Here is a 23,488-nt window from a genome sequence, read left to right on the forward strand (position 1 = left end):
AAACTGCAAGCGATTTAGAGATAGAACACACAGCCTCTTTATACGATGCAAGTATTTATTAATAATCAACTTCCAATAATCCACTGATCAAGGAAGAGGTACATTACACAAGCAACTGCCGTCTTATTTTGTATTAAGCTTAGATATGTGTCGTATAATATGGGACATATGGCCAGCATCTTCTTAATTGTTGTCAAACCAGGACTGGTTCTGGAGATACTGAACGACATTTTTGTCAAGTTGGAAGGCGGTGGTGAGAACATCAGGGTTGATTGACGGGTTGGAGCCGAACACTGTACTGCCTATGGTAGTGAAACCAGGAAACTGGCTGCTAAAACTGGCAATGGCTACGGCGTTGACCTTTCCGATGTTAAGCTGGAAGTGAATTTGACCAAATGGGAAGACAAACACATCTCCCTTGTATAACACTTTGCTGAAGAGGCGGTTGCCGTTATCATTGGATGTGACGAAGCCAACGTAGAGAGTGCCTTCCATGACCATAAGGACTTCCGTGGCCCGAGGGTGGATGTGAGGAGGGTTTACTCCACCAAGTGCATAGTCTACGCGAGCGAGGGATACCCCAAGAGTGTTCAGTCCTGCTATTTGCTGCACATTCGCCTGGGTGGCGATGGAACCAAGCGGGTTTGATGTGTTTCCGCGCATCCGGAGCCCGGAAAAGAAGAAATCATCGGGTGTTACCATCTTTGGGTCCTTGCAGAATCTCCCATTCACAAACACTGCAATATGGAACATCATATCAGAACATGCATGCATTCATGCAAATACGAAAATTAATCATATAATCCTCTTATCCTCATATATATGGGAAATATGATATGTACATATGCTAGCGACTACTATATACCAGCAGAAATATCAGTGTTGGTGGTGTTAAGTGCTACACAGAAATCTTGGAGAGGACTAGGATCAAAGGCAGAGACAAGGTGGAAGGTTGCCAATGCCAATAGGGCAAAAGCAGCAGCTGTAGGGCAATGAGCACCTTTCATCATATCGTGATCGCAATACTCGTATATGATAGTGTTTTGTATAAGAGAGATCGAGGTGGGTGAAAATCTTGTATGGAGGAATTGCCTATTTATAGATGGAAGAGATGGAGAGAATGTTGTTGTTGACTTCACTTAAATGATTGGCTTAGTCAAAAGTTGTCTCCCATGTGAACTAGCTGCATATGCTAGGTGAATGAAGTTGGCACAGCCGAAAGAATTGAAAATTCTTTGGAGTAGGTAGCCACATGTTTCCTTCATTCCATGTGTGCATGCATGTGCAAAGTAATTATACACATGCAAACAAACAAGGGAATTATTGCAGCCGTATTTTTTTTTGATACGCAACATAAAATCAGATACAAAGGCCACGTTGGCCTCCACCGTTTACAGAGTCAAATAAAATAGCCCTGGTGACCGCATGTGGGAAGCGATTCGCCCACCAAACACGATCAGGATAAAGGTGGCCAAGAGTAGTAACAGCATCAGCAGCAAAGTTTGCTTCTCGAATTATTGTATGAAGCCATAGAAAGAGATAGAGAAAGAAAAAAGGAAGTCAAAAAGAAACAAAAGAAGAATGAATATGTTTCTTTGACATTGACAGCCAAGATGTGATATGATTGCACGCATTTTTATGCATGTAATCGTATCTAAAATACTATAATTAAGCTAATCCTCAAGTCAGTTATTATGTAATTAATCTATTTTTTATATTTTGTAGGAAATAAGCGGAGTTGCGGAAATCGAGATAAAATTGTTCAAAGTGGAGTGAACTGGAGTTTTTGGCAAAATTACGAAATAGTTTAATCATTACTTTAATTAATTAATCATCACTTTGATTAATTAATCCTTGCTTTGATTAATACATGATTGGATAATGATTAATTAATCATTTAAGTTAGCCATCACTGCCATCACGTGCAAGGAGCAGCAATTAAGCCATGCTTTGCTTAATTGACTTTAGCCACTCACATGCTGCCACGTGGCAGATACCCCTTATCTTTCTCTAAGTGCAAACACGCAGATAGCACACGTGCAGACTATCAATTATCCTCATCAGTCACCACCCATATATATAACCCTCTCATATCCATCCCGGAGAGAACCCTAGACCAACAGCCGCACCAGACCACACCAAATAGAGGCAGCCCCTTTGGGCTGCTCTCTCTCCTCTCGTCCTTCTCCTCCATTTTTCATAATAGTTTTAGTTTTCTTTTGGGTATTCATAGAATTTCTCACACAACCTTCAAGGATTCATCAAAAGCTACAAGATTCAAGCTTTAGGTATTTGTGGGAGTTGTAATTCAAGGGAAGTCATATTAGCTCCCTAGCTAATTGTGGCTACCTTTGTGTTCTCCTACACTTCTATAATCTTTTCTCTTTGAATTTTGTATCTTTGATGTTCATATTTATGGGTTGTGAGTAATTTTCTTGTTGGGTTTTAGGGTTGTGTCCCTAACCCAAATTTTGTGTAAAAGATGTTTAATTTAATGTAATGATGCAATTTTCATATGATGGATGCTTATATCTATTTTTGTTGGGTTAAAATGCATGTCTAGGAGCCTAGTCAACTCTAGGGTGTGTATTTTGAGCATGTCTAGGATGGAGTTAGGGGCTTGACTCCCTCTAATTCCTAAGCTAGAAACCTTCAATTTCGTATTCGAGGGGTTATAAGCATGGTGATTTACACCCGTTGCGTGATTGCGCGGGCGGGTCGCTTAGTAGTCTAATTCCTCGATCTCTACGCCTCTTGATGTGAATTAGTGACCCTTGAACCGGCTCTAATTCATGCCAAGTGAGTCCCTACGGCCCTTGAACCGGAGTAGGAATACCATGAAAGGGAATTTCGGTCCTTGAGCCTTGAACCGCCTTGGATACGACTACCGCCAAAATAGGAAATATGCATCTATATTAGATTAGCTTCCGACACATGAGATTTGGGTGAAGGAATCTCCCTAACACCCAACATTCTCATTTTTTATTGTTTACATTTCATTTTTATTTTTTATTGCTTTACATTTCATTATTATTTGTTAAGTTAAAATCAACCCCCAAACATTAAACTCTTCCACTCATTTGTGCATATCCACCACTAGGCTCTTAGTTTTGATTAGGCTTTGGTGAGAACCAAAACCGAGCATTGCTAGGGCTTGGTGCCTTAGATTAACATTTTTATTTATTTTCTTTTTCTTTTCTTTGTTTGCTAAGTGTCTTTATTTCCGATTACCCAAGGATTGTGGGTTAGCCACTAATCCCCGTGGTACGATAAACTTTGGGCATAATACTTCCCTATCTTGACAATGATACGTACGCTTGCGTAAATGTGTATCCAAGTCATGATAGAATCGGAAGCAAAGAGAAATAAAAGCAGAGAGCAAAGAGAAACAGATTGAAGAGAAGGGAGAAACATAAATTGAAAGCCATCCTTGAATACTCTGTCTTTCCTCTCCTTTTGGAGACTTAGCAATTCCATAGTTGAAGCTTCTTAAGCTTAGTTGTTGGTGTTGTTAAGTATTGTATATGAGAAGTAAGAATTCTTCTTCTTCTCTATTTGAATCAGAGGAGAGTTAATAGGTTTGGGTGTATTGGGGATTTGGGTAGAGAGAGTTGTTCATAAACTCTAATTGTATGTTTCTCCAAATTGATCATAGTGGAATATCTTGCCGGCTCCGAAAGTGGATGTAGCTCAATCACACTGATTGAGTGAACCACTATAAATCTTGGTGTTCTTTGTGGTTTGTTTATTAGGTGTTTTTGCTTTGTTTGTTACTGTTGAATTCATATCAATACCTTGTTTGTTACGCTTCCGCACAACAAACTGGTATTAGAGCTCCGGTTCTGAATTTGGGAGTTGTGTATTGATTGGATTCAATGGTTGACACAAAGAAAAATTCGAGTTCGGGTTCATCGTCGACTACTAGGCCATCAATTGGCAATGCCAAATTTGAAGTTGAGAAGTTCGATGGAACAAACAATTTTGGCATGTGGCAGTGTGAGATGATGGATGTCTTGTGTCAACAAGAATTGGATATAGCTCTTGAAGACAAACCAGAAGATATGAGTGAGAAGGAGTGGAAGCAGATTAATAAGTGGGCTTGTGGTTCTATCAGATTGTGTCTTGCAAAGGATATGAAGTTCTTTATCATGAAGGAAACTTCGGCAAAAGCTCTGTGGAAGAAATTGGAAGACTAATACATGACCAAGAGTGCTGAAAACCGGTTTCACCTGAAGAGGCGGCTTTTCCGATTCAATTATCGACAAGGTATTTCTATGTCTGAACACATCAGTGATTTCAATAAGATACTTGCAGATTTGGCTAATTTAGATGTGCAAATTAGTGATGAGGATAAGGCTTTGTGTTTGCTAAATTCTCTTCCTGACGAGTATGAGCATTTGATTACAACTTTGTTGCATGGAAAAGAATTTGTGAAATTTGATGATGTGTGTAATTCATTGATAAATAATGAGTGTCGAAAGAAGGAGAAGCAATTGCAGAAAGTGACAGGTGAAGCACTTGTAGTAAGAGGAAGATCTGGAGATAGAAAGTTTGGTGGAAAAAGAGGTAATTCTCGTTCCAAGTCAAGAGGCAAATTTCCTGCAAAAGATGAGTGTGCCTTTTGTCGCCAAAAGGGGCATTGGAAGAAAGATTGTCCCAAGTTGAAGACTAGAGACAAGAAGGGTTCTGAAGTGAATGTTGCAAAATCTGAAGATGATGAAGATTTTGGTTTTGCATTGAGTTGTTCATCTACCTTTGATGATGTTAAAGAGGATGAGATTGATTTTGCTTTGGCAAGCTCATCTGCACTTGATTATTCTGAGAAATGGATTTTGGATTCGGGTTGTACACACCACATGTGTCCTAACAAGGAATGGTTCTCTACTTTAAGAGAACTAATTGGTGGAGTAGTTTTGATGGGAGATGATAGTCATTGCAGAACTAGAGGGATTGGTACAATTCGTCTCAAAATGCATGATGGGGTTGTTAGAGAATTGACAGATGTTCGGTATGTTCCGAACTTGAAGAAAAATCTTATCTCTTTGGGAACTTTAGAATCAAAGGGTCTTACAGTTACATTGAAGAATGGAGTTGTCAGAGTTGTGTCAGGTTCACTTGTGATGATGAGAGGTATTAGAGATAGAAACTTGTATTTTCTACAAGGGAGTACAGTGACAAGTGAAACAGCAATTTTTGAGACTACAGATGATGCAGATACTACCAGATTATGGCATATGCGTCTTGGACATGCTGGTGAGAAAGCAATGCAGGGATTAGTGAAGCAAGGTTTGTTGAAGGGTGCAAAGACTTGCAAATTGGAATTTTGTGAACATTGTGTATTGGGAAAGCAGACTAGAGTGAAGTTTGGTACTGCAGTTCATCAGACTAAAGGTGCTCTAGACTATGTTCACACAGATGTGTGGGGACCTACCAAAACTGCATCTTTGGGAGGTAAACACTACTATGTCTCTTTTGTTGATGACTTCTCTAGAAGAGTATGGGTGTACACCATGAAGCATAAAGATGAAGTCTTAGATATATTTGTGAAGTGGAAGAAGATGATTGAGACTCAGACCGGTCGAAAAATTAAGAGGCTCAGATCAGATAATGGTGGTGAATACAAGTCTGATCCATTCTTGAAGTTATGTCAAGATGAGGGCATTGTGAGACACTTCACAGTTAGAGAGACACCACAACAGAATGGGGTAACAGAGCGCATGAATCGTACTTTACTGGAGAAAGTTCGATGTATGTTGTCTAATGCTGGATTAGGCAAAGAGTTTTGGGCTGAGGCAGTTACATATGCAGGCCATCTCATCAACAGGTTGCCTACTGCTGCAAATGAGGGTAAAACGCCCATGGAAGTATGGTCTGGAAAACCTGCTACTGATTATCATTACTTACATATTTTTGGTTGTCCTGCTTATTTTCATGTCAGGGAAAGCAAGCTTGATCCGAGAGCCAAGAAGGCTATTTTCTTGGGATTTAATGATGGTGTGAAGGGATTTAGGCTTTGGTGTCCAGATGTGAGGAAAGTTATTGTAAGCAGAGATGTGACATTCGATGAGGCTGTTATGGTTAATCAAAGTGAGCAGACTGATTCTCAAAAACAGGAGATGACCATAGAGAGTTTGAAGCAGGTGGAGTTTAAAGAAAAATTTGATGAAACTCCAATTGATCCAGGTAGTCCTACAGTTGAGTCAGATGATTCAACAAATGAAGATTCAAGTATTGAAGTAGAGGCTCAAGCTCAAGAGTCTCCACAGCAACATGGACCTATTGCACTTAGAAAAGGAAAAAGAAATGCTCCAAAGCCAGCTTGGCTAAATGATATGGTAACTTATGCACTTCCAATTACTGAAGAAGAAATTCCTTCTACCTATGAAGAATGTGTGATACATGCAGATAGTGTAGAGTGGGAAAAAGCAATGGATGAAGACATGAAGTCTCTTCACAAGAACAAGACTTGGGAGTTGGTTCAGTTACCACATGGGAAGAGAGCAATTGGCTGCAAATGGGTATTTGCTAAAAAGGAAGGATCTCGGTACAAGGCTAGATTGGTAGCTAAAGGCTATGCACAAAAAGAAGGAATAGACTACAATGAGGTATTCTCTCCTGTTGTGAAGCATTCTTCTATTCGTATCCTATTAGCCTTGGTTGCACAGTTTGATCTTGAGTTAGCACAACTTGATGTCAAAACTGCATTTTTACATGGTGAATTGAAAGAAGAGATCTATATGACTCAACCAGATGGTTTCAAAGTTGCTGGTAAGGAAAAATTGGTTTGCAAACTGCATAAATCATTGTATGGTTTGAAACAGTCCCCAAGACAGTGGTACAAGCGGTTTGATAAATTTATGTTTGGTCAGAAGTACACTAGGAGTCTCTATGATCCATGTGTTTACTTTCGCAAGCTACATGATGGGACCTTCATTTATTTGCTCTTATATGTTGATGATATGCTAATTGCATCTAAGAGCAAGGTGGAAATTGAAAAATTAAAATCACAGTTGAGTGGTGAATTTGAAATGAAGGACTTGGGAGAAGCTAAGAAGATTTTGGGCATGGAAATTGAAAGAGATAGATTGAAAGGCAAGATTTGTTTGTCACAAAAACAATATTTGAAGAAGATACTACAGCGGTTTGGCATGGTTGATAAATCTAAACCTGTAAGTACACCTCTTGCCTCTCATTTCAAGCTTAAATCTACTATGTCTCCTAGCACTGATGATGATATGCAATATATGGCTAAAGTTCCTTATGCTAGTGTTGTTGGTAGTTTGATGTACTGTATGGTGTGTACTAGACCTGACATTTCACAGGCCTTAAGTGTGGTGAGCAGATATATGCATAACCCAGGTAAAAGCCATTGGCAAGCAGTGAAATGGATTCTACGGTATATTCTTGGTACTGTGGATGTTGGAATTGTGTTTCAGCAGGATAAGATGAGTCAGTGTGTTGTTGGATATGTGGACTCTGATTTCGCAGGTGATTTGGATAAGTGCCGATCTACTACAGCTTATGTGTTTACTCTTGCTAGTGGAGCGGTGAGTTGGAAGTCGAACTTGCAATCTACTATTGCTTTGTCGACTATAGAAGCTGAATACATGGCGGTAACAGAGGGTGCAAAAGAAGCAGTTTGGCTTCGTGGTTTACTTGAGGACTTGGGAATAATTCAAGATTATGTGGATCTCTATTGTGATAGTCAGAGTGCTATTCATTTGGCAGAGAACCAGGTTACTCATGCTCGCACTAAACATATCAATGTCAAATTTCACAAGATTCGTCAACTGGTGGAGGATGGTGATATAGAGCTCCTGAAAGTTGGAACTGAAGAAAATCCTGCTGATATGTTGACCAAACCAGTTCCATTGAGCAAGTTCAAGCATTGCTTGAACTTGATTGGTGTTTGTAGCATTTGATCTTCCCTACGGGGATGTCGGAGCGGCAAATTGGTATGTGATATTCTACTTGTGATATTATTGTATCAAGTGAAGCCAAGGTGGAGATTGTTGTTGTTGACTTCACTTAAATGATTGGCTTAGTCAAAAGTTGTCTCCCATGTGAACTAGCTGCATATGCTAGGTGAATGAAGTTGGCACAGCCGAAAGAATTGAAAATTCTTTGGAGTAGGTAGCCACATGTTTCCTTCATTCCATGTGTGCATGCATGTGCAAAGTAATTATACACATGCAAACAAACAAGGGAATTATTGCAGCCGTATGAAGCCATAGAAAGAGATAGAGAAAGAAAAAAGGAAGTCAAAAAGAAACAAAAGAAGAATGAATATGTTTCTTTGACATTGACAGCCAAGATGTGATAGAATCGGAAGCAAAGAGAAATAAAAGCAGAGAGCAAAGAGAAACAGATTGAAGAGAAGGGAGAAACATAAATTGAAAGCCATCCTTGAATACTCTGTCTTTCCTCTCCTTTTGGAGACTTAGCAATTCCATAGTTGAAGCTTCTTAAGCTTAGTTGTTGGTGTTGTTAAGTATTGTATATGAGAAGTAAGAATTCTTCTTCTTCTCTATTTGAATCAGAGGAGAGTTAATAGGTTTGGGTGTATTGGGGATTTGGGTAGAGAGAGTTGTTCATAAACTCTAATTGTATGTTTCTCCAAATTGATCATAGTGGAATATCTTGCCGGCTCCGAAAGTGGATGTAGCTCAATCACACTGATTGAGTGAACCACTATAAATCTTGGTGTTCTTTGTGGTTTGTTTATTAGGTGTTTTTGCTTTGTTTGTTACTGTTGAATTCATATCAATACCTTGTTTGTTACGCTTCCGCACAACAGAGAAATACAATTGAACTAGTCTTGGATTTGCCACGTCTAAGGAAGCAGGTAGTAACTCAAAATAATTAACTCCCTCATCTTCTCCAATTGCAATTAATCCACCGGAAGAAGACAAGTTAATTTGGTCAACCTCTTCTTCTGGCACACTCACGGCAAGAGAGGCTTTTCATTTTGTAAGGCCTTCTCTACCTACGGTGGATTGGGGTCGATTGTTTTGGTGTAAGTATGTGGCACCTCGTATGTCAATTTTAGTTTGGAAGGTACTGAGGGGAAGGGTGCTAACTGAAGACTTTTTACAATGACGTGGTGTCTCTTTGTGTTCAATATGTCTATTATGTCGACAACAGACGGAGTCCAAAGAGCATGTCTTTCTTCACTGCCCATATGCAAGGTCTATATGGTCTTATATGTTGGACAAATTTGAGTTGGGTTGCATTCCTAATTCATTACATGAGCTATTTCCATTGGGTTTAATGGTTGGTCGCAGCCCCCAATTGAGAGAATTATGGGTTGCTTGTTTCTGTGCCTCTCTTTTGATTCATCTCCAAGCTTCATTAATCAGTTTTGTTTAAGAGATAAGTTGAGTCTCTCTAATTTTCGTTTTAGATGAGTTTTTTGTTTTTGTTTTGGAAGGCAGGATGTTGTTTGTCATTCATTTTTCGTAGTACTTTACATCTGGGAAGTGTAGGATCGATATTTACTTGTATTTATCTTTATTTTTAATAAATCTTTTACCTCGCATTTGCGAGGTTTGATTCAAAAAAAAAAAAAAACTCAAAATAATTAACTCCTTTATATTCAGAAGCAGGTAAAGATTGTACGACGATAATGACTTGAAATACACTTGATAAGACGGACAAATGGAAAAAGAACTATTATATAAAGCCACCGTAGCAACCTCAAAAGCCTTATAAGATATTATACATACTAGCAATTCACATACGCGATGCGTGTAAAACACATATGCGATCTTTAATCGGTTGTGGAAATAATAATTCTTCTCAGGAATATAATATGATAAAAAACAATTACTAATATGATAACAATATTATCATAGCTGTTCGTTTATATCTGGGGTAAGAATTATCTCAAAAAAAAAAAATATCTGGGGTAAGAAAAGGCGCTTCTGCTCTTACTTTTCTCTTCTAATTGCAAGTTTGTCTTCGTGTCTCATACTATGTTGGGTGGGCATATCTGTCTTTCGGCAATGGAAGGGGACGACGAAAGGACCTTGTCCTGCTTTTTCTTCTGCAATTTCAGGTTGTTCTTGGTGTTTGGCACTATGTCGGCTGGGCATATGTATCTTTGCGGAGTTGAAGACGTCGTGGTGGGGTTTAGAAAGACAAACAACAAAGCTGATCTGTACTATTCGGAAAGCCTCCATCCAAATCAAGGTTCACTGTGAGTCGGTGATCAAGAACAAGAACAGTGACAACTCGGTGAGACTTTAGTTCTTTCAAATCGATGTCAACATCATCTTTCAAATAGAAAAAAGAAGGAGTTTTTTTTTTTTTTTTCTGCAAAAGGTAGACAGCAATATTTTGATTCGTGATTAGCTTGGCATAGAAAACAAACTCAGGAGAAAGAGATCACTCAACAAATGAAGTTCAGATTATTACCTTTTGATTAAATCGGAGTCAAAAGTGATTATTAAATTACTATAAATCTGAACTTCATTTGTTGAGTGATCTCTTTCTCCTGAGTTTGTTTTCTATGCCTGTCTCAATTGTTCTATTTCGGCTTTATTCAGTTTGGCATGCATGTAGTTTTTGATATGCAGAATATATAACTACAAATGCATATATGTACCTCAATGATATAAGGGTAGGGTTTTCTATCAAGGGAAAATGAAAGCACAGAAGTGACTGAGAAAATTATTCACTTACTTGATCAAACTGTCTGAGAAGTCTCCTGATCCATTTCAAACCAGCCAGCAAAATTTTTGTACGCATTTGATTAGTTTGCTCTATTTCTTTCAGCAATTTTTTTTTTTTTTTTTTTGGATGATTTTGATTTTTGTACGCATTTGATTAGTTTGTTCTTGATTGTGTAGAATGACTTTATGAGCATTTTTGTGTAACTTATAAGCTTTTGTTGTGAAAAGATTTGAACTTTGTTTGTTAGACAGTTTATATGTTGTGCATTATGTGTTAAAGGGACTTCATTTGTGATATGGTTTTTGCGGCACAAGTCTTTCTTGAAGCAGATGCCTGTAATGTTTTATCAATCATGGGCCAATAATCTTTGTTTTCTTTATGCATAGAACCTGAAAGTGGGTACTGCTCTCTTGCCACATTTTTTCAATATAACAAGTAGCTTATCTGTTTATCAAGTTTACAGCTTTATTATATTGTATATGGCACTGCTATGGTACCAAGATTTAGCAGTGCATATTTGACAAAAAATGACTCTTTTCATATTATTCTTTGTAGACTAATTTTAAAGGGTTCTTGACAGACCTTTTTAGAGTTAGAGTTTATATTCACTGTTGTGATTTGCTGTCAGTGAATTTTAAGTTCAAATATTAGAAATGGAGAGTATCTATCTTATTTATTTTGATTGTGAGTATCTGTGATGTGGTTGGATATTAGAATATTAGGATTTTCTGTGCATATTATGTAGGATTTGGTTGGAGTGGATTTGATGTGTTGTTGTACCCTGGTTTGTCCTGATGGGAATCAAATCTGCTTCAGATTCCACAAGCATTGAAAAGGTTTTTATTGGGATTTTGTTTATGGTTTGTTTCTCAGTTAAGGAATGCTTCCAAATTACAATGGCGTGATCATGCCCTCTTGGTGCGTGTTTTTCACACAATGCTCAATGCACTACTGATAAGAGAAATGAATGCCTTTATTGTGTTATATATATATATATATATATATATATATATATATATATATATATATATATATATATTTATATTTGTTTGTTTGGCTGCAAGTGTTTTATGTGTTTGTTTTATATATATATATATTTTTTTATTTGTTTGTTTGTATCATGATCTTCATACTGATTAATTTTTTAAAATTTTCCAATTTATCAACACAAATATCTTTCTTCTTTCCTTCTTTTGTTAATTAAAGATCATTTAATTCAATTTTTTATATATCAAACTTGATTTCATTCTGTAGTGTCTGCTGTGACTTCTGAATATATACAGAAACCAAACCTTTTTGGCACTGTGAAATAAAGACAGCAAACCAAAACTACAGTATTTGTTATATAGTATATATATTTTTCAAACCAGCCAGCAAAATTTTTGTACGCATTTGATTAGTTTGCTCTATTTCTTTCAGCAAAATTGGAGTTGTCCCAGATTGGAGAAATAAGGCTTTGGTTAAGAGGTATGGGACTCCTATTTGCAATTGGTTTTAATAGGAACAAACTTTCACCAAAACGACCAAGAGAAATAATACAGTACATGGGTCATGGGACAACACTCTTGGATCTGCATGTAGGGTTTACTCCACCTATTATGAAGTGGTCTTGGTTGGATGCTCAAAACTCTATCAGGTGTCAAGAAACCTCATGTAAGTTAGTGGAACACAGCACATTTCTTAATTCAGTATGCCTAGGATAGTGCTTTTGGTTGGTACTGTTGGTTATAAGTAGTTGCAAATTTGCAATGACTGGTAGAAAAAAAAAAAAAAAGGAGACTGGTAGAAAATGACTGGTAACAATTTACAACAAAAGGAGAAATCAAGGAAAACATTATTTGAAAATGATGTATATAGCTGCCAAAGTGGCTTCTGCTCACATATAGAAAGCACCTAGCTAAAATTAAAGAGCATATCAAATTACCAATGAGACCATTGTCAAAGAAGAACTCCAACTGATGACCAACTTTAGCCATCAGTCCCAGTTTTATGAGGTTTATCTTCAGTCAATATCATGCTCAGTATAGCTATGATTTTCAGAAGTAAATAGAAAGAATTATCAAAAATTTAGTCTATCACTAGTAAATGGTCTGTATCTAAATAATTGCTTCAGTCTTCAGGCACGAACTTGTGACTTTATCAGGGCTAGCCCAAGGGTGAGTTCCCAAGTGTAGTTGTCCTCTCGCCTTTGTGGGAAAGGCCCTCACAAAGACTACTAACGTGGGAATATAGCCTGATAATCTATTTTAATTTAAAACAAAAGAAAAACATGAAGAAAAAAAAAATGGCCTAGCTCATCTTCAGAAAAAAAAAAAAAAGGAAATGTCTGGTTTTAGATTTAACCAAAAATAAATCCTAGGACTTTTGTCAATACTAGGAATCGAATTGAATATAATGGATTGAATTCTTCATGTTGTTAGTTATGTTCGAGGACATGGCGAAAGATGGATATGAAGACATAATGAACATAGACATCTCATCAGTGGCTATCAACCTCATGAAGACCAGAAACAAGCACATATATCCCTCAGTTGAAATGTAACCAAACTCCTCGTTGGAATCTCTACCCACTACACTTATATGTTGTATTGTCTATAGTAACTTGGCATTTTTTTTTTTGTTGTTGTTGTTTTTGATTCCTTAATAGACAAGCAAATGGATGTGAGGGATATGAGCTTCTTGCCAGATGAATCCTTTGACGGTATTATTGATAAAGGTACAGAGTCTGTTTATTTGTTGTGGTTGATTTTGAAAAATACGCGATATCGTATACTAATGTTGTCTTCTATGCCTTGATAATATATTGTTGCTGTCACCACTTATTGCACCTGCGATCTGTCGAAACCTTGATATAGGTTGCTCTGCTTATTCAGTCAAGTCATTTACAAATAGAAGATTTACTGGTTCAACTATGAGACACCAATATCGAAATAAGACCTTAGTAAATAAAGCTACCAAATGGAATGTTTCCAAAAAATTTCAGAAGTCATTAACCTCCAATGATCCCTCAGCTATGATCCTAAATGATTCTAATACTATTAAATCCTCAGATGTGGTTAGTAATAGAAAAATAGACGGCAATGTGAAGAGAAGTTCAAGAAAGAAGAGTAGAAAGAAGGGAAAGCAGAGCAAGAAAGTTTCATGCAGTGTTGGCTCTACTGACCACGAAGTGATTTCTGAGGAATATGGCAATGTAAGCTCAGCTTCTGAAACCTGTGGTAACAAGGACGGGGATGGACCAGCACCATCTTCAACTGCACCAGAAATTTCATTGCTAGATTCTAAGAATTTCAGTGATGAGGTAGGCACTGTGAGTAATTTTGAAAATCATATTGTACTGGAAGACTCTGCGTTTCCCATCTTAGATGGGGTGGAGGCTATTCAGCATACAAAGGCAAGCTGTTACAATGATCTCTATACCAAAGGTTACTCTGAGATGCATGACTCCTACCTTTTGGATTCAATTTCAATTGGCTCAAACAGTGATGGTAGTACTAATCTTGGTCATGACGAAAAACATGCTGAGAAGGAAATGTACAACACAGATATATCTGACCCAGCAGATTTGAGTTCTAGAAAGGGATATTTTACTCGTCAAAGGTCACTGAATGATGTTGTAAACACCTATAATCACACTGAGGACGCAGGGCAGGGTACTCATGATTTTGGCAGTAGTAGTGACATGAAATTTGTTGTGCCTAACAAGAGAAGTAGACAAAACAAAGTAGGACAACGGAGTGCAAATGTTCCCAAATCTGGTAGTGTTGGGAATATGCGTACAGGGGTCTGGCAAAAGGTCCTGAAGAATGATGCCAATGATTGCACTGGTGAATTGAAGAAAGCAAGTTCTGTTTACTCAAGGCTTGATCTCCCTTTGAGAGAGGCTCCCATGCTCAATAAAACCTGTAATGCTGTTGATATTAATGTCTTTTAGAAGAGTGAAAATAGGAAACAGCAAAAAGATAAGGTCTCAAAAAAGTTGAAAAGAAAAAATGCTCCAGCATTGAAACGAGAATACAATTGTTATTCCAGGAAGGGATCTCATGCTAGCTTGGCTGGCTCGGATGGTTCTTTGAAGCTTCGGATGGATCAGAGTGATATATCAGATATCTTGTCTCAGGCGAAGGACAAGAAACCTAGTCGTCCAACGGATGGATTCCAGAGCAGCAAAGTAGAATGCATGAACTCCGTATCAGTTCAAAGCATGCAACTCTGTCCAAATGAGATTGGTCATCTTGAAAATGTGTGTAAAACCGTCTCAGGCATGAAGAATCAAAATGTAGGAAATCAGGATGGCTCAATGCAAAAAACATGCAATTCCTGGAAGGAACCAAGTCTGCTTCTGGTGCAATCTTCAGTCTACCTTCCTCATCTACTTTATGATGCAGCAAGTCAAGAAGTACAGAGACAAATCCCTCTTGCAGAAAGCAGCAAGCAAAACCGGAGTAGTTCTGGATCTCTTACACACAAGTGGATGCCAATCGGGTTGAAGGACTCTGAGTTGGCAAGCTCTGCTAGATCTGAGAGTTCATCGCTTGAACATTCTGATGAGGGAGCTTCTAAGAGATGGACGATTAAAGACACTGTTAAAGGCAATGTGGTTTCTAAAGCTGCAGTTGAGTCCATGGCTCAGGGTTCTGGACATGTAACTCGTTCTTCTGATGACACAGAGGGCAGGCTTCCTACATCAAATGCAATTGAAGAGGTGGCCAACAACAAGCTTCATGCAGCTAACTATGTGAATAGTTATGATGTATCCAAAGGTCTAAATGCTTTTGAAGCTTATTCAAACAGAGTATTAGAAGCAGTAAATAATGCTTGTAGGGCACAGCTGGCATCTGAAGCTGTTCAAATGACCACTGGTCATCCAATTGCCGAATTTGAAAGACTTCTGTATTATTCATCTCCCGTTATCCATCAATCACCTAGCCACACAAGTTGTCACACTTGCTGTTCATGGAACCAGGTTGACCAGGTTGGTGGTGTGTCATTGTGCAGACATGAGACACCAAATATCACTTTAGGATGCCTATGGGAGTGGTATATATGAGAAATATGGGAGCTATCGGCTGGAAATAAGGGCTGAGGAACCTGGGAGTCCAAAGAGATTGGGTGCTGATCGTTTAGCATTTCGTGCTTATTTTGTCCCTTATTTGTCAGGAATTCAGCTTTTCAGGAATGGTAGGAGTACTGGTACTGGAGATATTGACAATAGACTTCACAATCATCAAGTGTTAAGCGCATGCTGGAGTGGTCATGAGATATCCAGAAAATCCTCTAGTATTGGTAGTCTTCCAATATATTCACTACTTTTTTCTCTTCTTGATTGCAAGGAAGATGCAGTCATCCCACCACTTGTAAACGAACTGGGTATTCCAGAAGCTTTTGCCAAAGATGCACCTGTTCAATCAGCTGACACAACAGGTTTCAGTGATTTAGAGCTACTTTTAGAATATTTTGAATATGAACAACCTCAACAAAGACGACCTCTATATGACAAGTAAGTGTTATTACACTTTTTACTGAAAGTTGTGGTCATAGAATAACATGTACTTAAAGCAGCCTTTGTAGAGACATAGACATGGGGTTTTGAATCAATGGATTTTTATGTTCTGATGAGTTACTAAGAGAGTAGTTGTGCAGAACAAATCAAGTACATGTACATCTATTGTCTCAAATTTCATTTTAGTTGGAAACTCATTTATATAAAAGCACTTCCCGTAAGTACATTTAACTCTCTAGTCGATGGATATCATATTGATTTGACATTTTGTGGTATGAGCATAGCACGTGTTAATACCATATACTGTAAGATTTTTTTTTTTTTTTTTTAGTTTTATATCCACAGTTTTACTTTATTGTTTATTCTCCCATCATATGTTTGAATGTTTTTCTACCTGCTGGAAACGTATTTTAAGATAGTAGGCACAAATCAGAGATTTCTTTTGTGTTTCTCAGTTACTATAATATTGAGCATCTGTCAGTACGCAAATATGCATGTTTGTGTAAGTATCTACTTTTCGGATCTGTGATGATCCTTATGAACTTTATTTTGACCTGTACTTTCAGATGATCTTATTCTGTTCCCTCCCTTTCAGGATAAAGGAGCTGGTTAGAGGTGATGGACATTCACATTCAAAAGTGTATGGCGATCCAACTACACTAGACTCTATAAATCTAAATGATCTACATCCCAGATCTTGGTTAGTAATACAAACAGATTCAGACCTTTACATTGTAAATTAATCAATATTGTTTGTAATTGACCCTGTTAGGTTCATAGCTAAAATGAATATAATTACTAGTTAAAGAGTTTCAAGGGGAATGCAATTGACACTGATGAATGAACAGTACAAAAATATCAGCTTTTCTGAGTTCCTTAAATTTCTAAATAGCATGTAACTTTCAAGTGCGATCTGATTTTCAGGTATTCAGTGGCATGGTATCCTATTTACAGGATACCTGATGGTAACTTCCGTGCAGCATTTTTGACCTACCATTCACTTGGTTGTCTGGTTCGTAGAAATGCCAACTTTGAGTCTCGTAGTGTGGATGACTGTATTGTATCTCCAGTTGTGGGTCTTCAGAGTTACAACGCTCAGGTAGTTAATGGTACAGAGATTGTGAAATATTGTGCAGTGTATTTTAACATGTAATTCAAGCATACTGTTAGATCTGTGCAGCTTTTTTGAAATATATACTTTATGTCAACAAACAGAGTGAATGCTGGTTCCGGTTAAGGCCCTCAGCACCAGCACAGACAACATTATCAAACTTAAACCCTTGTGAAATACTGGAGGAGCGTTTGAGGACACTTGAGGAGACGGCATCTCTTATGTCAAGAGCTGTTGTGAGCAAAGGAAGTATGACATCTGTAAACAGGCATCCAGACTACGAGTTCTTCCTCTCTAGGCGGCGCTAGCGGCGACGTATTGAAATTTTCTGTAACTGATTTTAACAACTCATAATTAAACTAGTGTCAGTTCCCCATTAAGCTTATCTACATTCAAGGTAACATCTAACCTCAGGTAGGCAGAAGGGTGACCAACCTTTTTCTTTGTTTTTTTTGTTACACATACATGTATAGATAGCCTTTGAATTCCTTCCAGGATGCATGTGAGTGCCTCAGAATATAATGCAACTCTTACAGGGATTTGGAAAGGTACTGTACGTAGTGTTACTGAAGAAAGGTAGTGTAGTGTTATCAGTTTAGCTGCCTCCCTGATAATGTTGTAAATATCTTACAGAATACATGATCTGTAAATAGCGTTCTCAGTTTGGAGTTTTTATCCGGTCACTGATTCATATGAGATGAAAACTTCTCAATCTCAATTCAATGAGAATTCTTATATAAGCCTCTCATTTGATTCTCTTTGGTAGAGATGTTTGTTTTTTGTAGAATGAATTATGAATTTTAGCCTAGTTCTTCTCGATCAATTGTCTAAACTGCAAGCGATTTAGAGATAGAACACACAGCCTCTTTATACGATGCAAGTATTTATTAATAATCAACTTCCAATAATCCACTGATCAAGGAAGAGGTACATTACACAAGCAACTGCCGTCTTATTTTGTATTAAGCTTAGATATGTGTCGTATAATATGGGACATATGGCCAGCATCTTCTTAATTGTTGTCATACCAGAACTGGTTCTGGAGATACTGAACGACATTTTTGTCAACTTGGAAGGCCTTGGTGAGAACATCAGGGTTGATTGACGGGTTGGAGCCGAACACTGCATTGGCTATGGTGGTGACACCAGGAAACTGGCTGCTAAAACTGGAAATGGCTACGGCGTTGACCTTTCCGATGTTAAGCTGGAAGTGAATTTGAGCAAATGGGAAGACAAACACATCTCCCTCGTACAACACTTTGCTGAAGAGGCGGTTGCCGTTATCATTGGATGTGACGAAGCCAACGTAGAGAGTGCCTTCCATGACCCTAAGGACTTCCGTGGCCCGAGGGTGGATGTGAGGAGGGTTTAGTCCACCAAGTGCATAGTCTATGCGGGCGAGGGATACCCCAAGAGTGTTCAGTCCTGCTATTTGCTGCACATTCGCCTGGGTGACGATGGAACCAAGCGGATTTGATGTGTTTCCGCGCATCCGGAGCCCGGAAAAGAAGAAATCCTCGGGTGTTACCATCTTTGGGTCCTTGCAGAATCTCCCATTCACAAACACTGCAATATGGAACATCATATCAGAACATGCATGCATTCATGCAAATACGAAAATTAATCATATAATCCTCTTATCCTCATATATATGGGAAATATGATATGTACATATGCTAGTGACTACTATATACCAGCAGAAATATCAGTGTTGGTGGTGTTAAGTGCTACACAGAAATCTTGGAGAGGACTAGGATCAAAGGCAGAGACAAGGTGGAAGGCTGCCAATGCCAATAGGGCAAAAGCAGCAGCTGTAGGGCAATGAGCACCTTTCATCATATCGTGATCGCAATACTCGTATATGATAGTGTTTTGTATAAGAGAGAATTGGATCGAGGTGGATGAAAATCTTGTATGGAGGAAATGCCTATTTATAGATGGAAGAGATGGAGAGAAATACAATTGAACTAGTCTTGGATTTTTTGCCACGTCTAAGGAGGCAGGTAGTAACTCAAAATAATTAACTCCTTAGTATTCAGAAGCAGGTAAAGACTTGGATTATATTCTGTACTAATTGTAAGCTAATTGACCCGCTCTCCGCCATATTCATAAAATTAACAAATTATTATAGGATATTATCCGTTTCAACCTTAAAATGTGGCTTTTGTAAAGTCCGACACTCCAACGTTGGGTATGAGCTCAGCTCAGCTCGATCAGTGAGCTAGGAATTCTATTAGTTTATACCACGAGGAAGATGAGAGGTGGAAACAAAAATACGAGAGTACGTTAGACGTGGATAATGGGATTAACCATATTAAAAATTGTAGGTAGTAGTTAACCAATGATGGAAATCAAGTGTTCCAATGTTTAGTCATATGATTCCTTCCAATATTTCTACCAAACAAAACGATAATATATCAACCAATTAACATCAATACATCATTCCGGCCGATAATATTGTTGATGATAACTACCCAGAATTCACCCTCCGAAGTCTTCTGGTCAGGCATTTCCACAAGTTCACCTGCACCCTAGAAAGTAGCCAGAAACACGCTTCAAATTAAGGGTGCAAGCCTTTTTACCTCTTACCTTTTAGCATTAAGAAGACGAGTATACTAGTAGTAGTAAGTTTCAATTGACTATTTTTTTTGGGGTCTTGCTAGATGAATCCATCAAATATGTAAATATATCTAGCAGACAGCATTTAAAAAATAGTCATCTAATTTCCACTTTTAATGCCATAATTGTACCCAACAATCTTCATCCCTTCCCCCACCAACTCTCCATCATATTGTTCCAACCTTCAACATTGATCTCTCCTTAGTGCCCATACGATCCAATTCTATATAAACTTTAAAGTTATTGATGATTTTTATCAATTGTCTGACTAAGAATTGCTCCAGCAAAAAGTTTCTTTCTTAGATGATTCATCTAATTGTAGAATTTTCATTTGGGACTTTAGGTGTTGAAGATTTCAACATTTCGAACATTAGATTATGGGTTTCTTGAAGTGGCAGTCACCATTAGTCATAAATTTTTTAGTCATTTGCTCATACATAGCATAGCTAGCTTGTGTGTTAATCTATTTCAAGCTCTTCTAATTGAAAGACTTCGTCACGAGAGGGAGGGAGAATCATTTGCTCATATATAGCTTAGCTTGGGTGTTAATCTATTTCAAGCAAAAAATTGATTTAGTGCTGCAATCAATGTAGTCGTATTCTGCACTACCATCACCTTCTTTGAAAATTTTGAGCTGGGCCTATTTCCTCAATGAGTTGTCGAATTTGAAATTAAATTATGTAATGCTGGAAGATTGGTAGAGAATCAATCCATTCTTCAGAGAGGACAACAGTCACAACACCATAATGGTTATTTAAATTGGTATACACAACACATCACTTTACTGAATGGTGGAATTGTAGGTTCTTGGGATTATTTTTTTTTTTTTGAGATTTGAGAAGTTGTGAGTTGAAAGGTTCAGCTTGACCATGGGTAAGAACTCCCGCGTGTAAGCGGATATTACAAAGAAGATATTTATCTAGGATTCATTAAGGTACGTACATCAATATATCGATACAACAAGTGGCCAATCAATTAAGATCTAGATTAACTCCATGCATTAGAGACTAGTTTGGCACTGCTCCACCTTTGTATCAAACTAAGTGCACATGATGTATCGATATATTAATGTACTGTAAAAATGGTAGAACTTCCCATTTAACACAAAACTCGGAGGTTAATTGATGATCCCAACAGAGTTGAACTTACAATTTCTAATCACTTCCATGATGATGAAAAAAGCTACAACTTGGTCCATAATCCGAAGTAAACTAGGGAAGCAAGTTGATAGTGTGATTAATGAGAAAGGTCAAAATTTAAATACTATTAATTGACACTAAAAAAACAAAAAGGAAGAAAAAGAAGAAGAAGAAAGTACCACACAAACACTCAGCAAAAGAAATAAAAAAACATACCCAGAAGGCACAGGTTGATGGTAAGAAGGAACATAGATCTGTAAAGCAAGATTTGTTTAGGGGGGAAAAAGAAGAAGAGAGGAACATAAAGCTCTACAAAGAAGGATAACGGATTCCATACTATTATGTGAAATGTTCAACAACTTAATCTGACAACAGAATCGTTTTACTCAAGATAGATTTCTTGGAGAAGGTTCACATAGTACTCAAGAGATCTAGGAAATAAATCTGCAAACTTTTTGTTCCTAGAGCTTTTATATAAAACAAGTGGAATGGAGTATCACACAATGGAGCTCATGGTATTCTGAAATCCCCAGTGATACCAAAGAGTTAGGTACTTAGGTTTAGAATTTAGAAACCCGTGTTTTCCATGACTCCGACCTTTTGGAACATGGAAGATGTAAAGTGATTCTCGACAATTCCCCTTCTGGAAATGTTTCCAATTCTGAACATAGACTTGAGAGATGGGAGAAGCGTTGGCATCTGCTCCATCAGTGACCCCCTTTTTCAGTAAGATCCTCCAATTCAGCACGCTCTTTTTCTAAAATATAAACAAACAAAAAAGAAAAATATTAGAATGACATAAAGATTGATAACTACCAAAACAAAAAGATGAAAAAGTTAGCAAATTTGACAACTACCAACTGTCGGTTTCCGAAAATTGAAAGAAGAGGTAAAACATTATACATCATCACTTGCCTAGCAAACTTTATTTATTCAATAGAACAGTAGAAACGGCACTACAGCAAGACATATTCAGTCAGATTATAATATCTTCAGGTCTGAAAGCTATATTCTCTTTTGTCAATGACCTTGTATTACTACCTAACATTTTTCTTTTCTTCAACTAACTCATAAAATATCTAAAGCATCTTTTATCATTCTAAATTCTAAACATACAGAGGCCTATTCTTAGAGCACTAAACATGCAACTGAACTTAAACTATCTAAATATGCATATGCATCTGTCGTCATTTGAGCAATGACAGGCAGCACACAACTTATGCTTCCCTTCTCGCTCTGCTTTGCTTCTCTTATTATATGACCCTAAACCCCGCAAAAGCTAAAGCAAAAAAAACCTGGTCAACCACTTATGCTTCCCTTCTCGCATCTCCCTTCCTCTTTAATTAAGAGAGGTTTATCATAAACAAAACTTTTTTGGCAAGCTGCTTAAGAGATATATCAGAAACATGGGATTGTATAACAAGCACTAACAAAATTGAATAATGTCAAAATCTGTTTCTAAGTGTCTACTGCATACATCATCAATTTAACAAAGAAGAAAGCTATCTATTAAGCAAATACAAACTCCCTGCAACCTCTGATAACATTTAGTCATTTACATACAAAGGCTAATGAATATCTCTAATTCCACACTACATCAGAAGTAATCAAATATTCACCTGATATGCACTACAAGTCTACAAGAACGAGCTGAAAAATTGGAATGGCTTCTAGAAAGTAAAGCAAAACCACACCATTATTCTCTTAAACTCAGATTCAGCAAACTATTAATTGAGAGAAGCAACAAAACAGTAAAGTGGGTTCTATATATTTTGTTGTTTGCGATTGTTGGTGAACACTACAGAGAGAAGCAACAACCGAACCCAATGATATAAATTCAATGATTTAATCCATCAAGATCCATACTTTCAACAACAAAAGAGCACAGATTAATCAAAGCAATAAAGACAAACTGAGAACTGAAGAGAGAGATCAGAGATGGTAACTTCACTACCTTGTTTCCACCCAAATCCCAATAAGCACTTCAGAACCCAATCCCAGGCATCCCAGCTCAGATCTCTCTCACTCTGAAATTGTGGGTTTGGATGAAGAAGAGAGAGATGGAGTTATGGAGTCTACGAGAGAGGCAGAGAGGGTGAGAGAGCCATCGTTGGATATACTTGGATCGCTTCTTTCAACAGAGTAGAAATGGTTTTAATTTTCAGAAATAACTTAACGGGTTCCAACGGGTCTAGCACGGCATGGTCTGTTAATTTACGGGTTTTTGGAGTGCGGGCTTTTCTCAGTCTAGATTAATAATTGGCGGGTTCGTACGGGCTTTTACCGTGCGGGTTTGTGGGTTGCGGGTTCAAATGTCAGGCCTATCTGGAGGGGTCTACATTTTGGTAACTAAAACTCACTAGATTAAGGCTTAGTTTGGCATTGCTGTGCTGTGAGCAGAAGTGCTTTTAGCTCTGCTGTGGCCAGAATTGCTTTTGGTAT

General features: G+C 37.7%; 3 protein-coding genes and 1 long non-coding RNA gene across 12 annotated transcripts in view; 1 reads left to right on the forward strand and 3 right to left on the reverse strand.

Moving 5' to 3' along the window:
- LOC133714290 (uncharacterized) overlaps positions 1-17,963 on the forward strand; it is a 31,634-nt gene extending 13,671 nt beyond the window's left edge. The window contains exons 1-10 of one of the 9 annotated variants that reach the window (XM_062140384.1): positions 9,925-10,236; positions 10,626-10,741; positions 11,548-11,592; positions 12,094-12,141; positions 12,256-12,327; positions 13,095-13,390; positions 13,530-16,174; positions 16,773-16,877; positions 17,102-17,276; positions 17,393-17,963. In XM_062140384.1, coding sequence (XP_061996368.1) covers positions 13,330-13,390; positions 13,530-14,608 — 1,140 coding nt within the window. In that variant the 5' untranslated portion in view covers positions 9,925-10,236; positions 10,626-10,741; positions 11,548-11,592; ... (1 more) ...; positions 12,256-12,327; positions 13,095-13,329 and the 3' untranslated portion in view covers positions 14,609-16,174; positions 16,773-16,877; positions 17,102-17,276; positions 17,393-17,963. Of the gene's footprint in view, positions 1-9,924; positions 10,237-10,625; positions 10,742-11,547; positions 11,593-12,093; positions 12,328-13,094; positions 13,391-13,529; positions 16,175-16,772; positions 16,878-17,101; positions 17,277-17,392 lie in introns of those variants that run through there. The other 8 variants (XM_062140382.1, XM_062140383.1, XM_062140385.1 and 5 more) reach the window with 8 other exon arrangements.
- Positions 38-1,067, reverse strand: LOC133713380 (germin-like protein subfamily 1 member 18). Its single transcript, XM_062139384.1, has 2 exons — positions 866-1,067; positions 38-737 (listed from the first exon to the last, which is right to left on the reverse strand). The coding sequence occupies exons 1-2, from the start codon at positions 1,008-1,010 to the stop codon at positions 184-186; spliced, it is 699 nt and encodes a 232-aa protein (XP_061995368.1). The 5' UTR covers positions 1,011-1,067; the 3' UTR covers positions 38-183.
- A 39-nt stretch (positions 17,964-18,002) lies between the features above and the next one.
- Positions 18,003-19,179, reverse strand: LOC133714295 (germin-like protein subfamily 1 member 18). Its single transcript, XM_062140392.1, has 2 exons — positions 18,983-19,179; positions 18,003-18,854 (listed from the first exon to the last, which is right to left on the reverse strand). The coding sequence occupies exons 1-2, from the start codon at positions 19,125-19,127 to the stop codon at positions 18,301-18,303; spliced, it is 699 nt and encodes a 232-aa protein (XP_061996376.1). The 5' UTR covers positions 19,128-19,179; the 3' UTR covers positions 18,003-18,300.
- A 2,183-nt stretch (positions 19,180-21,362) lies between these two features.
- LOC133715654 (uncharacterized) lies at positions 21,363-23,346 on the reverse strand. The gene is made up of 2 exons (XR_009849150.1): positions 23,001-23,346; positions 21,363-21,803 (listed from the first exon to the last, which is right to left on the reverse strand). It is a non-coding gene; the product is annotated as an uncharacterized LOC133715654 (long non-coding RNA).
- Positions 23,347-23,488: the final 142 nt, after the last annotated feature.

This window comes from Rosa rugosa, chromosome 6 (assembly GCF_958449725.1).
Source record: "Rosa rugosa chromosome 6, drRosRugo1.1, whole genome shotgun sequence".
NCBI lineage: Eukaryota > Viridiplantae > Streptophyta > Magnoliopsida > Rosales > Rosaceae > Rosa > Rosa rugosa.